The sequence below is a fragment of the Uloborus diversus genome, chromosome 10 (genome assembly GCF_026930045.1).
Source record: "Uloborus diversus isolate 005 chromosome 10, Udiv.v.3.1, whole genome shotgun sequence".
NCBI lineage: Eukaryota > Metazoa > Arthropoda > Arachnida > Araneae > Uloboridae > Uloborus > Uloborus diversus.
Window position 1 is genome coordinate 48,551,937 of NC_072740.1, and position 16,111 is coordinate 48,568,047.

Sequence of the window (16,111 nt, forward strand, 5' to 3'; positions counted from 1 at the left end):
TTAAGAAAGTCATCAGAAGTTGCATAAAACACTACGAAGATATGGTCTTTGAAAATATTTTGCAGTAGGTTCAAGATCCATATTCTATCCTATAAGGATTAAGATTTGGTGTAGTAGAAAACAACTGTTAGAATGTTTTCACGTTGAACACATTTAGGGTAGACGGATCATTGAAGGAATACTTCGGTGCAGCTTCATTTTTTTTTAAACTAGTAATTGGTACATGACATTAAAATAAAATACATATATATTTGTAAATATTTTCAAAACAATTGGGAGTCATTTTACGGTTCTCCGTCGTGTTTTTTGGGGGGGGGGGGGGGGCGGGGGGGGTGAAATGAAAATAAGTGCACCAACCCCTTGAAATAAGAACCTAAACTAGTGAACAAACAAAGTATTTTTTAGCATTCTCCTTTTTTTAAAATGAAAAAAAAATGAAGTTATTACTGCCAATTCGTTTAAGAATTGCTGTAAAATTTAATCGCTAAACAAAACTACGATTACTGGATGGCCTTCCCTGTATCATGAAAGAACTTGAAACATGCCGTCGATGAGTTTGCCAACAATTTCTTTAAGTAACTGTTGTTTACAAAACCGAAAATAAAAGCTATATTTGATGTTAGCAAAGAAAGTAATAACTTGTTTCAACCTTAAAATAGAAAAAAAAGAAAAGAGTTAACCAATTAGATTGTTAATATGTGCAGAGTGATCCGCATATTTGGCCTGTTTAGTTTCATTATTTCACATCAATCTCGAAAAGGGGTTTGTCATATTTCCTTTTAATCCCTCGATATTTCTTGAAAACATTTACTTTTAGCGTTATCTTCAGAATGTTTTTTTTTTTTTTTAAATACTATTTCCTATAATGGCTGGTGTCTAACATAAACGGTCAAATGGCAGATTGATTTCGGAAGACAATTCTCAGAAAACCGTAAGTCGCTGAGTTCGGAGATATTAAACGTATAAATAAAAAGCTTTCCCACGGAATAAACGTGTACGTAGTAATTCTTTAACACTTTTAAAACTGAGTTTATTGTATCTCTCCAATTAAAGAATGTTGTAAGAAACAAAGAGAGGCCTCATAATGGGAAACTGAATGACAGAAACAGCAGTAAAAGCACTAAAAGCCATCAGCGAACAAAGTATCGGGAGTACTTCCATTTGATATAAAACTCTAGTATCCCATTTATTTCGGTTTTTGTCTTTCCGTTCTGCTTTCTTGTTTAGCATTTTGGCTATTTTTTCTCGTATTTTATTGTTCTAGTATGCTCTCAGTGACCATTAGTTCATTTATTACAGGAGCATTAACGTCCATAAGGACATATCTGTCATATCTGTCTTTTCCATTAAGTAAATTATTATAGTGTAGTCTTCGGTTGCGCAATAAGATTCAATGCATTCAAGTATTAAAGTAAATAATTATGCCTTTCATTTTAGGAAACTTTTTAAAACTGCATGTACTTAGAATGGCATATGAGATAAGTTTAATAATTAATATCTTTAGAAAAAAAAAGGGGAAAATAAAAAGAAAACAACAATAAGCACCGATTTTTTATCATAATTTAATTTGATATTTTTATCTAATGTAACAAGCTCGGATTTTTTATCCATAATAAATAGAACTATAATAATGATAATAAAACGAGCAGTGTTAAATCAAGGAATCATTAAAAAATAGCGAAATATAATGCAGATGAATATATATATAAATTGATCCGTAAAAACATTTGTTTGGTTCGATCGGTCAAGAAAAGTAAAACAACAAACTTTAGAATTGCTTGTACGAAATTCAATGTTCGTAGTTGAAGTGACTTGATTTGTTGTTGATGATTTGATGTAAATAATTAAGAACCAAATATTGTTTTAATCAATATAAATTCTTCCGAGCAAATCATTATATTCATTTTAATTAGGTGACTTGAAAAGTTATCATCTGTAAAAAATATTTTTTACATTATAATATATTCTCGTAAGTCCTCCATTGCAATATCAACGATTAATATTTAATGCCTTACTTCACAGAATAAAAGAAATTTCCTGTAATTGAAAATGGCTGCTTAGAAATACAAACTAGCAATCAAATCCAATTTTTAACCGACTTCAAAAAAGGAGGTTATGATTTCGTATTGCGGCTTTTTATGTGTGTTTTCGAATTATTCCAACACTACAGGACTGAGTTGAATTTTTTTTTTGTTTTTGTTTTTGTTTAGAAGGGTATATTTCCCAGATAGTCCCATTGTAATTTGGTATGGATCTGATAAGGGGTCTCGGAGAAATCCAAGAAACTTTAAATTTCATACGTCACCGTCATGTGGTGTTGCTGTGATCGGTGTATTTTCACAGATGTTTTGGCATTCTCTTGAACGATCTTTACTTTTCGCGGCACATGGATGATTGATTTTCGCAACGCTGCGCCGCCTGTTATTTTTTTATTTTCGGTGTTACTAATGTATTTATTATTTGTAGCAAAGCAGTAAATTAAATATATTTTGCTACTTTAATAGTTGAATCAATTACCTTAATATTTTATTTACTAATAAATAACTTTATTTAGGCACTAAAATATAAAGTTCTTTATTTAATATTCCAGTTTTAAAATATATTTAGTGTTCAGTTGAGGGGTAATTGAATACAGAACACCCCTCCCCACGATTTTATTTATATTATTTCATAATATACATTATAACTCTGTATGATTTCTGAAGTTTGACCAATATTCTAGATTTACTATTTCACGATGACGCTAGTTCAATTTGAAATTAGGGTTACATTAATTAGCAGGTTTTAAAAAAAGGAGGAGGTTCTGAACTCGGATTTGTTTTTTCTTTGTACAATGTTCCATAAATACTCGAAGACACCTGCACCCAGGGGCGTGCACAGGGAGGGGGGACACCTGTGTGCCCGGGCCCGAGCCTGAAGGGGGCCCAATATTTTTATAACTAAGGGTGAAATATAGGGGTAAACAATATGGAGAGGGGTCCGGAAAAGTCATTTGTGATAGGCTCAAAAATTTCTGTGCACGCCCCTGCCTGTACCGATAAGGAAAATTCTTTTTTTCTTTGAAACGGTATACTTCCTCGGCAGTCTAATGTTAATCAAATTCAGGTTTGATGAAATTGAGGGAACTCTCCAAATATCACACTCACATTTAACTCGATTTGTACTTTATTAACTTTGTATATCGTCTCACTTAGTGAACCGGTTTCTATGCTTTTTTTTTTTTTTTTTTTAGTGGCGGTTCTGTTTAGGGGTGGTATAACTTAGATTCCAAATCCTTGATTTACCCTATTTGTTCTTTAGGGAAAAGTTAAGGGTAAAACAATAAATTTCGTGCAATTTCCCTCACAAACGATTAAATATAAAACCCATTGATAAACAAAGGCCATAAAACAAAGGTATATACTTTCTTTACCTATAGTTAAAGAAAGTACTGAAAAATATATTATTAAGAGTAATGATAATGAAAATTTTTAATTAAGGATTCTTTGAAGCAAACATAAAATTCATTCTAGTGGAATTTTCAAACTTCATCTATAGTGGGGCCATGTGAAGAAACATGTGACTTTTATCACGAGTTACATGATGCGTATTGCGAAATATAAATTACAATTTACAATATTACAATTCTAAAACTTACAATTTTACAAATTTAAACTTAAAGCGATTTCGTTTTTTTTTTAGTGACTCGTGCATTTGCTTTCGGAAAGCAAACTTTGATAAAGTTGAACTGATGATGAAGAACATTTTTTTTGTACATAGTTACGCATTTGGAAAAGCCTTTCTTCACAGTCGTTGAAGTCTCCGAGACGCTCGCCGTGTTATTTACACCACTAAAAAGCAAAAAATTAATTACTTTTAAATTAAAAAAAAACGCCTTCAAAAAATACCATTAACTAAAAAGCAAAAAATAACTGATTACACTTACATTCTATTTCCTACCCAAACATAGAAATGAAATTTATTTTACAATTCCGGTAGAAAAATCAACTAAACTAAACACCGAATTATAAAATAGACACTGATTTAAATTATTATACGATGAATTATTTTAAATACCTAACTAATTATATACGATCTCTTTATTTTTAATAACCTTTCGAAGTCGGGGCCTCCTATAAACTACTACCTAACGTAACTCAGTAGGTTTAGTTTTAAAGACTAATTTCCCGTATAGTTAAATTAGTGTTTGATTCAGGATTCGGTGGGTTGTCAGTTACGTTATGTAGTTGTTTGTAGGAGGCCCCGACTTCAAAAGGTTATTAAAAATTAAGAGATCGTATATAATTAGTTTGGTATTTAAAATAAATTCATCGTATATTAATTTAAATCAATGTTTATTTTATAATTCGGTGTTTAGTTTAGTTGATTTTTCAACTGGAATTGTAAAATAAATTTAATTTCTATGTTTGGGTAGGAAATAGAATGTAAGTGTAATCAGTTATTTTTTGCTTTTTCGTTAATGGTATTTTTTGAAGGCGGTTTTTTTTATTTAGTAATTTTTGAATTAGAGTGTAATACTAACTCAACACACAATTTTACTAAATGCATTTTACTGCAGTCTATTTTTGATACAAATATCAGAAAGAGTTTTCTTCACATTACATACAGTCAATTTCACCACGCAAGTTCGAAAATGGTAATTTAATTTTGGTGTGAGCAAAATCTTGTAAAATTGAAATTGTATGTAAATTTAAGTCAGCAGATTCATCTAATTGGTCTGCAGTGAGTATATTTTTTGTAAAAATTGGCTCTCCCCGGCATAAAAAGGTGAGTGTCTCTGATGCTATTTCCTTGTAGGAGCTTCGACGTCAATGTCAGAACTTTGCCACTGCACTTCTGGACCACACACGCAGTTCATATGAACTTGAAGCAATGCTCAACTATGATCCTACTGGTCCAGCCTTTGAGCATGGAGATAGAATGCACCTCAGCAGGCTCAAGCTAGCTATCAAATACAAACAGAAAAAAGTAGGTCAATTTCATGTTCATAACTCTGCTCTGTATATAGCATGGAAATGCCTTTTTAACGATGTTTATGCGTGGTTTATTGTGTGAACCATTTTTTGCAAAGAAAAAAAACCTACCTTTTAAAATATGTAGAGTTTCCGATAAATCTTAGTTCACTAGATTTGTTTCTTTGAAATGTTCCCAAATAATAATTTGCACACCTGACACCAACACAAATATATCGTCTTGTTCTGTAACTATGCTCGTACCAACTTGGCACCATATAAGAAAAAAATACTCTGTTATGGTGTCAGTGAGACAAAGATATAGTATGGCGTCTGTGAGACATAGATATGTTACGGCGTCAGTGAGATATAAAAATGTTTTAAAGAGAAATATGTTCAAAGCAGTAGTGCAATTAGAGTTCAAACATTTCTTACATTTGCATATATTTACTTGGAAATGTGGTTTAAAACCAAGGTTTCGAGAGAGATTAACGCTTCAAAGTCTGTAAGATGCTTGTGTACTGTACTGAGTAATCTTGGTAAATCGGACAACTTTTGAGACAAGAAGTCAATCCATCTGCATTAACAATGCGCTATTACTATTATCATGTATGGTGTTTGCATGGCACGAACTAACCCAGCATTAAACTTAATCTGTTAGTTTGTTCTTAGTGCTTGGTTTTACGCCTTTCAGCAATTCTTCTTGTAGTATTTTATAATATTTTTTATTTCATCGATGTTTTCTGATACAGTTTAAATATTTGACTTTTAAATATTAAAACGGCAATTTTCTAAGTAATTGTCATAAATTTCAGTTTCAAAACTATTGAAAAAATATTACTTATGTAATTCATGAAAATTGAAACTGAAAAAAAAAAAAAAAAAACGTGCATTTTAGCGCTTTTGCACTGTTAAGTTTAAATCTGAAACTTACAAATTAAAGAAACTTTAAATTTAATCAAAATTGCGTAATAACTTCCAATAAACATCGACTTTTTCGAGTTTCAATATTAAAACACTAACCAAAGTTATTCAAGGACTTAAATGATTACTGGTGTGACAGTATATCGCCTATTGGATAAAGGACTGATGTAATTTTACATTCAGTTATGCCGCGCAAACCAAAACTCTCATGTTGAAATATCACTTTCATTGTTTTAATGGAAGGTTTTATTTATTTATTTATTTTAATCACGGTATATTTAATAACTAAAACAAAGTAAAATAATACTTTTCTCTTAAGTGTATTAAAGCATTCATAGTCGAACAAGAGTTGCAGTTTATTAAGTTGTAAACGATTTATGGTATGGAAATCAAAATTTCAGCTTTGCCTCCACTAGCTTGTTTGCTGGCACTGCATATTTATTTCATAATTTATTTCGCAAGTTCTATAAATCAAAAGATATCGTCTTGTGGCAAAGATTTTCTCTTTGTTGCAAAATTAAAGTAGGGGGAATTCTGTTGCTACTGTAAGTGATTTTGAAATGTTTAATTCAAGCTTTAGTATAAAAAAAAGAAAAAGAACCAGTTCATTACTTAAGGGCTTGTACGCACAAAAGCCAATAATTTAATTCATGTTATTGCCTTATTTTGAGTACTGAATCCACACTCAAGGTAAGCAAATAAGTTTTTTTTAATAACTACGGCAAAGAAAATTAGTTCAGGTAAGTTAAATAAATTAATTAGGTTGCAAAAATATTTTTTCTGCTGTCTAAAAGAACACATTTCTAGGCATGTTTCTGAAGATATATCATATATAGAAACATTTTTTTAGTTTTTTTTTTTTTTTTCAAGTGTAAGAACAATTGCGCATAAAACAAAATTTGGCATTCATACATTATTTCAATTTTACAGGATCATTATGAAATTGGTAGTGAAAATTTGTGCCTCTTTAATGAACAAAAAAATCTGCATTTTATATATTCACAATAATACCTTATTACATTGCAATGTAAATATGTTGTCTAAAGATACTGAAGTTAACTCTTTTTGTTAACTTATTTAGCCACGATGATTTAATACGTATCAACATTCAACAGTTGCGTACATTTTCCCTCTGAAAATAGCCTATATTTAGATGAGAATTTTTGCACAATACACTTTCTTGAATTTTGACAGAACCATCTTTTTGGTTTGTTGACAGAAAACTTGATTTTACCATCACTCTAGTTTTCAAATCTCACAAGCTAAAAAACATGTTTTTATATTGCATCAACCAAAACTCTGTGCTTAGGAATCGGTTATCTAGTTTTTTTTTGTCGTAAATACTTTATACGGGTCTTGATTGATTAATTTTAGTTTAAAAAAAAACTAAAGTAAAACAATCTTAAAGTTTTGTACTTGCTTGTTTCAAAACATAATTTCCTAAATGAACAAGATTGTTGTAAAGCATGCGTGTAAATTAAGTTAATCAATTATATTCTTTGTAAATACTTACCCTTTTACCAATTACTTTTAAATAGTTCTGCATAAGCTCATAACGATGCTACATCACACCACTAGGTTATTCAGGATGTTTTATTCATATAATCGTTTTTTAACAAAAATATCAAATGCATATTTCTAAATGAAATTAAAGTTAACTAGAGAGAAATTATCGTCTTAGTACAGATTTTTTTTTGCTAATTTAGGGGAAACAACTGTTAATCGAAATAAGAATTTTTTATGAACTTATATAATATAAGAAGCAAAGTCTTAAAAAATGAGGTCATGTTTGAGAACTCATAAAAAATAGTTTCATATATTAACTTTTAAAACACACACTCACATTTAATTCTTAAAAAAAAAAAATAATATGGTTAAACGCATAATGTGAATATTTTTAAATTAATGTAATAGCTTGATTTGGGAGATAGTTCTAAAGCTCTCTACAGATAGACATATTAGTTTAAGAACATCAATGATAATTAAGGTGATTTTAAAAATGTTTTGAGAATATTTCATCAGTTACGTTGATTAAACTGGTTGAGGTATCATTATTTAATATTTATTTTTCTAAAAGTGTAAATTTTTATAATAGATAATATGACCACTAAGCAGACTCTCAAAATCACTCGAAAAACTTTAGTTTATTAGCAACTTATTTACTTGCTTTGGACGACTTTTTTTTTAATTAAATGATAAGTGTTAAAAATAATTACACACAATAATATTTTACACGAAGTTTTAATTTCTTGAAGAAAAAAAAACTACGTAAGTAACTATTTATTTGGATAGATAAATATGTTAGTTTTATGTTATATTTGTCATTATTCAACGTATCATTCTTTTCTATAGTTCTGTGCTCATCCGAACGTCCAGCAACTTCTTGCTTCCATATGGTATGAAGGTTTACCAGGTTTCCGAAGGAAGAATATTTTGCTCCAAATGGCAGAAATCACAAGGATAGGTCTCATGTTTCCAATCTTCTGCACAGCCTATATCATAGCCCCCAAATCATACCTAGGAAGTACTCTAAGAAAACCTTTCATCAAATTCATATGCCATTCTGCATCATACGTTACATTTTTGTGTAAGTATTTTCCAATTTGAGAGTAATATTTTTTAAAATACATGTTAATGAATCTGACTGAGTATAGAAAGTTGTTTTGAGCGGTTTTATCCAACAGAAATTGTGATAAAAATGTGTAATTTTGCAACATACCTCATTGAAATCTCAATGCTTGGGGAGAAATTGGTAACTTTCAATATGCGTTCCGGCTTTGGTCGCTATAACATCTTTCGTAATTAATCATCGCAGTATCTGAGTTGTTTTACGTAATCAAAGAAATGTTTTATGTATATGTAAACAACAATGGGCGAATCTCAGTCGAAATATCTATCATTTATCTCAAATCCACACAACCAAACACTAGTTAAATTGTCAGTGATGGAACGCTTGCCTATGAAATTACTGTAAACCATTCTGCAGAGCAAGTGGAGCATGGGTACGATAAGTACTAACGATTATACTAAGAGATAAGCTCGAATATGTGGATAGCAGTCTAAGCAAAATGGTAAGTAAAATTACCGTTGAAACTTATAAAATTGCCATAGAGTGAAAACATACGCTGGGACGGTACGAACTTGTTTTTTTTTTTCCGAAAAAAAAAAGAATGAAACATGGTTTTTATGTAAATCATGACAGCTGAATCAAATGGTGGAAGTCAAAATGTTCGCAGTTTTTGAGTTATACGCTATTGAAATATAGCATATAATAGTATATTTCAATGGCGTTAGTTCGGTGTTTTGGACTAGATCCGAAAAAAATATCATGCATCTTTTAAGTATCTGAATTACATTAGGATTATTCATTCATGAACACCGAAATTAATTTAGTAATTTAAAGCAAATGTGGCAATTGAGATTGACTAATGACTACCAGAAAGTCTCATTAGTGTTACATAGCTAACTACCGAAATTTACGCCATTGCAATATACCATTATATGCAATATTTCAGTGGCATATGTCTCGAAAACGGAAAAATTACGAAAAATTAGACCTCAACTATCGGAATCAGTGCCTTAAATATATATATATATATATATATATATATATATATATATACACAGGGTGGTCCCGAATTCATGGTACAAACTTTAATGGTAGGTACAGGACATTGTAACAAGGATTTATTGCATAGGAATGTATAGTTGCAAGTGACGTGGTTAGGCGTAAACAGGGGAAATAACGGCCGAAAGGAAAAACAAAGATTTTATTGAAATCGTTGTTGGCAAGTGTGATGTTTACAGTAAGTGTTCAAAATTGCGTCCACCATTAGCGATACATGCTTGACAGCGTCGGTGCAGCGATTGGCGTACACGTTCAAAGATGCCTGGTATTTCACGCACACCTGCAGCAGCTACAGATATGCGAGCGACGAGATCCTCATCTGAGTCAACTGGGGTCTCATAAACAAGACTCTTTAGATGCCCCCATAAAAAGTAATCGAGGCTCGAGAAATCGGGAGATCGGGGTGGCCAAGGGACTGGTCCACCACACCCAATCCATCTAGCACCAAACGTGGCATTCATGTAATTCCGTACATTAATGCTGAAGTGTGCTGGCGCCCCATCTTGCTGAAATCACATGCGGTTACGAATGGCGATCGGAACATCATGCAGCAGTTGTGGTAACACTTCTTGCAGAAAAATAAGATAGCTTCCGCCACTGAGTCGCGTGGGTAGTAAGTATGGGCCAATCAAAGAGTCGTTCACAATACCAGCCCACACATTAATACTGAAACGTTGTTGAAACGCATGTGAACGCGTTGCATGTGGATTATCGGTTGCCCACACATGGGAATTGTGCGCATTAAAGACACTCTCACGTGAAAATGTCGCTTCATCTGTAAATAGCACATGACCTACGAAATCCGGCTGCAACGCACATTGCTGCAACACCCACTGGCAGAAGTTCACGCGAAGAGGATAATCTGCCGGATTCAATGCTTGTACTTTCTGAAAATGGAAGGGGTGTAAGCGATTTTCCTTTAACACTCTGCATACAGTCTGATGACTCACACCTACGTCACGCGCAACAGTTCTTGTGCTTGACTCGGGTCTATCAGCCACAATGTTCAAGATGCTTTCTTCCAGCCTTGGAATGCGTACAGCTCTTAATTGACCAGCGTCATGTCTGTTGACGTCGAACGCACCTGTTTCACAAAGTTGACGATGTAACCGTTGAAAAATTCTATGATCCGGCATTCGTCGATTAGGATACTCCGCGCGATACATTCGTAACGCAGCTCTGGCGTTACCATTTGCACGGCCGTACATGTAATGCGATCACTCCATTTTTCTTTCCTTTTATTTCCCCTGTTTACGCCTTACCGCGTCACTTGCGACTATACATTCCTATACAATAAATCCTTGTTACAATGTCCTGTACCTACCATTAAAGTTTGTACCATGAATTCGGGACCCTGTATATATATATATAAACAAAGTTTCAATTTTCTTCTGGAAAAATAAATTAATAGGACCTTTGTTAAACCTATTCAATCCTGTGAAGCTATATGTATTAGTGAATTTGACATTACAACAAGTTTTTTGTTTTCGGAAACCCATTTAGTGTTTATAATAGACCCAGAATACTCCTTATGGCTGTTGTTTTAAAAATTAAACATGAACATGGATTTTGTATCTAGGATACTGTATCTAGGTACTGAGTTATACTGAAAGTATTAAAAGGAGCTGCTGTATTATTTTTTTTTCTATTTTTTTAATAAAAATCAATTTTTATTCCGTAATCCATTCAACCGAACTACTTCAATAGTAATCTACTGATTCAATGCTGAGAAAAATTCTTCTTCATGCTTGAATAAATAAAAAATGAATTTAATAAAAAATAAGTTTTGTCAAATATTATATAAATGTATTACTTAACATCTAATATACGTTGAACAAACTCTTAACAGAAATTCGTCAACTGACCGAAAATCAATAAATTGCTGTAAAAAACAAGGGATTTGACCGAAAAATCAGGCATCAATGGAGATTTTGAATAAATATTTTTAAAGAATATCTCTTCAAAATGAATTAAAGCTTTAAAAAATCTTTGTTCTGCACTCTATGCTCAAAGATTAGACTATCTGTTTGCGGCGCTCTTACTCTGAAAATGATTTATTTCCGGGTCCTTAATAGTTTTAATAATTGTCAGCAGGAGACCGTGAGAAGCAAAAGGATGTAAGGACCAAAATTAAAATTTTCGAGATAACCTGTACACAAATGATATGAGAAGCTCTCATCTGTTAGAGGGTAAGAGAGAGAACTACTGGTAGGTGCTGCTACACAAGAGGATTAAGAAAATAATTGTAAATAAAGCCTATCTAGGAACTTCAATTGATTTTTTCTCAAAACTTTGAAAAGACTACTAACATCCCTTTGCTTCTCACTGCCACATACGGTTGTTTTTTTACACAGTTATTTAGAAACATTATGAAACTAACTAAAATTACTAAAATATTTTTTGGTACTTTTTCAAAAAAGAAATTTAATTCTAATTCCTATATTTTTCTTATGAATTAGTTTTACTGATTTTGGCGTCCCAACGAATTGAAACTGTGGTTGTAGAATGGTTCGGTACTGAAGAAATGAGGCATCGTTTGCATAGTGACGTAACAACAAAGCGAGGAGCACCGCCTAGCGTTGTCGAATTGATAATTCTAACATGGGTAATGGGTATGTTTCTTATTCCTTTTGTATTACTGTAGGTTGATTAGTTGTATTTTGTTCACCTTTCTTTGTCTTGTTTACTAATAATGAAACATAAAACATTCAGTGTGTATGTGTAGATATGTGTAGATAAAAAATTTGGGTAGTTCCATAATCGTTTGGTTAATTTTCATGAAATTCAGAACATAATTAATATGGAACATAGGGGGTGTACGCTTGGAATTACTTTTTTTCGTTCTAAAATTTAATATCGTTCTTTCTTTTTCCTGTTTTCAGCTCATTTGCACATAAGTTTGCTCATTTAGGTCACAAACATTTTATCCTTATAATTTGTTTGACTTCATTTCATTCGAATGAATGAATGCTATACAAAAAAAAGTGTTGATAAAAGTTTCTGGAACAGGAAAACCCCAAAGCGGTCGTTACGGCATTATGGGACTGCTGTATCGAGATTTTTAGTATTAACTTGTATATACAACTCCAGCGCAAGTTACAGTATTTTTGAAAAAAAAAATATCCTTTGGTTTTGCCTGTGAAGTATACATCTCTCTCTCTCTCTCTTTATAGAAAAAGTATATGTAAATTTCATTTTTGTGATTCTTACTATTTTGTTTCTTTTTCTTGAAAAACTAATATGCACGAAGTAAGCAAGAGTGCCCTCCTAAAAGCAAGGGCGCAGCCCCCTTAATATCGCAAAGACCCCCCAAAAGTCAGAGCCCCCCCCATAAAAGTGAAAAATACCCCTCAAAACACTCCCTTTAAAATTCCAATGGCGCACTATGCGCCATGACTCCCCCCCCCCCGGGTTGGCAGCCCTGAAGTGAAGAAACATTGTATTAAAAGAGGTTTTCGTTCTCAAATATCAACCAAAATATTATAATAACCAATTGTTTCTCCCGTACATACACTATATGAACAAAAGTATTGGGACACTTTCAAAAATTCACATTTTTACGAATTTCTCGAGAAATAAAAGACCAACTGGTCTGTATTTTTTTCATATAAAAACCTCCAGCCACCATTTTCCAACAACAGTTAAGTCTACTTTTCATTTAGCGGACGAACAACAAATTAAGGAAAGAAAAAAAGGTTTTTGATAATTTTTTATTGTAAATAGCTGGGAATAAGCTATAAATTTCAGAAATACATTAAAAACCTATATAGATTTTTTTTTTATATTTTCGTGAAAGTATTTCATATTCTCACAGAGATATAAGCATTTCTTTCAAAAATGCAATTTCAAAAATGCAATTTTTTTTAAAGGTTTTCGGCTTATATGACGCAGAGTTTTCCGTCAAGCGTTACTAATCTTTCAGAATATTTGACAGAATATTAGAGAAACATAATAACAAAGTTTAAAAGTAAAATATTTAATGAAATATGAACGTTTAAGCAATTATTTTTTCACTGCGAATGCGCGAAATATAGCAATTTGTGACCTACATAATCGGAAGCCCAGATATGTCCTACATATCATTAAAAAATCCACCTTGATATCTTTAAAATCTAAAAAGTTATCTGCAATCTAATTATCCGAATTTTTATAATTCTTGGCATGACGACGAATCTGAGGGATCGTTCGTAAATAATCCGTTCTTATCAAGAATCAATCTGCAACAATAGCAGGGAAGTTTTGCCAGTTTGCGAACGACCCCTTACCATTCGTCGCCTATCCAATAATAATAGAAATTCGGCTCATTAGATCGCTGATAACTTATTTAACGTTTTTATGCTCCGGTACTCCATTACTGGCTGAGGTCCCTAATAAAGTTTTTTCTTTCCAGTATAGGGTGCGGCCAAAAAAAAAAAAAAAACGCACAAAGCAATTTCTTCCTAGAACACAAGTGAACTAACTTATTTTTAATTTTTTTGTTCATTTCTTTTTTTGTGCCACTTTAACTATAAAATACTTCAAAAAACTCATAGTTTACAACTTGTTCTAGTTAGTGATAAGTAACTTTGTAATCTGGTTAGATTACAAATAAAGACTCTTTTGCAATGTCAAGCAAAATGTCTGTTATTTTAGAGTTGTGGCTGCAGAGAAAATGAGTAAGTGTGAAATTGTTCGTTTGCTTAATATGCAAACAGTGTCTCATGTGTAGCTTCAAAGAGCTTAGTAACGATGACGAATGGTAAAAACAGAGTTTGGGCTTTTCATGTTCCAAAAAGTTTAGTCTCTCAGTGAAAAAAAAAATGAGTTGCGTGGCTCCAAAGATGGCGAAAACTATGGATACAGGCCGCAAATCAGCGCTGGGTCCTTTCCCGGATAAGAAGCTCTTTACATTTGAGACAAGACAAAATGGAAGGAGTGAAGACTTTCACTTGTGAAAGAGAGGCCCCAAGTCACGTGATATATTTTAATGCTAAGCATTGGGAGAAATCGGGTTTATTTCGCTAGTCTCACACAAAACGTGTCCAGTCGTCGTTGTCGAGTAACATGACTTGGGGTTTTTGCCTTAGCTTTTGCTAAGCCAATGATTGGATTTGGCTCCCTCCATTTACTAATTACCACTCTAAGCTCTTTAACGTTCAACAATATTATTTCTTCCCGGACAATAGGGTCTTGTCTGTAGACGCGCCATGCACCTCGGCGATTGTTGAACATCTCCACATGAAAAGTTGGTCGTAGTTTGCGATGGAATTTGCGCATGCGGAAGCACTTCCGGTCGTGTGAATGAGAGTGATTCAAAAAATGTAGCAGCAGGCCCTTCTAGGAGCGGTTGTACTTCTGCAGGCTAAAACGCACGCCCGCAATGTAAACTAGTCGTGTCAATAAAACTCCACACCACTCCCCAAGATTAAAAAGACACAAAAATGGTGCAAGGCGTATTTTTCCAACATGAAACCATCGGTAGAGTCACTACCCTACTCACCAATTCTCACTTCCATGAATTGCTGTGCATGCTCCATTTTGGAGTCTAAAAGCCTGCACTAAGTCAAGCAAAAGTTAGGACTTCCTATAGCAATCGTTTCTGCGCGAACGGTGAAGGTTTAAGGTAGAAGACTGGCAACAAACTCCTGTATGTTTCAGTAAGCGTTTGCACACCTGATCGCTTCTAAAGTCGAGCACATCGTATCCAATTAAATTTAAGAATTTGTATAGTTATATTCTTAATATTATGTTACATTTTGAGCAATCACAATTGCTAATTGTTTTCGTTTGACCGTCTTTGATGTCCCTGCCTTTTTCAATTTCCACTGCAGACGCAACTCCTCCCGGTAGCCGCTGCTCCTGGTCGGTGGCGTCCATGTCCTAGACACACACACGCTCATACACATACATACACACACGCGCCATTACACACAAACACGCCAACCTGCATGCACACAGGTCCAGCACACACACAAGCCTACACATACACAACTGTACACACGTAACCGCCCAAGGGGAGGGGCAGGCTCGGTGGGACAGGAGCCATTTCTAGATATTTCTCCAATGAGTAGGATCCTGTCGCAACTCGTGATTGCGAAAAACATAATTTGAATTGAAAATTTTCGAATACGTTTTACTTATGAGAATAGCGCTATCATATTCAAAAAGTAGGGGAATGTGGGGCAAAGTGAAATAGTTAAGATGACTGACCTTTTTCAAAATGAACAAATTGGAAATTTATTTTAAAAATTACAGTACATAAAGAAAGAACATTCTATTTTTCATTAAAACTTGCATTGAAATATTTTGAAAAAAAAATTTGGCAGTAAATTTTCGCTATCAAAAAAACAAAAAGTGGAAAATTTTCACATCTTTTTTTTTTTTCATAGGGCAAAGTGAAAAAAATGAAATAATTTTCTAATGAAATATTTTTTATTCAATTATAGAAAATATTTATGATCAAATGAATCCGTAAATAAAAGGTTCATTGAATAAATGAAAAGATATTGAAACAATAAACTGAAAATTAAATTATTGGATTGATTAATGTATGAAGAAAAATAAATGAACAAGTAAAAGAGTGAATTAATAAGAAAATAAGCAAATGAATGAATAAGTAAGTAAATTG

At 32.8% G+C, this 16,111-nt stretch overlaps 1 protein-coding gene across 1 annotated transcript in view; it reads left to right on the plus strand.

Annotated features, from left to right (window-relative positions):
* LOC129230995 (transient receptor potential-gamma protein-like) overlaps positions 1–16,111 on the plus strand; it is a 163,361-nt gene that overhangs the window by 128,321 nt on the left and 18,929 nt on the right. Inside the window, exons 4-6 of the mRNA XM_054865239.1 lie at positions 4,798–4,968; positions 8,229–8,463; positions 11,964–12,116. Of these exons, the coding sequence (XP_054721214.1) occupies positions 4,798–4,968; positions 8,229–8,463; positions 11,964–12,116 (559 nt within the window). The remainder of the gene's footprint in view (positions 1–4,797; positions 4,969–8,228; positions 8,464–11,963; positions 12,117–16,111) is intronic.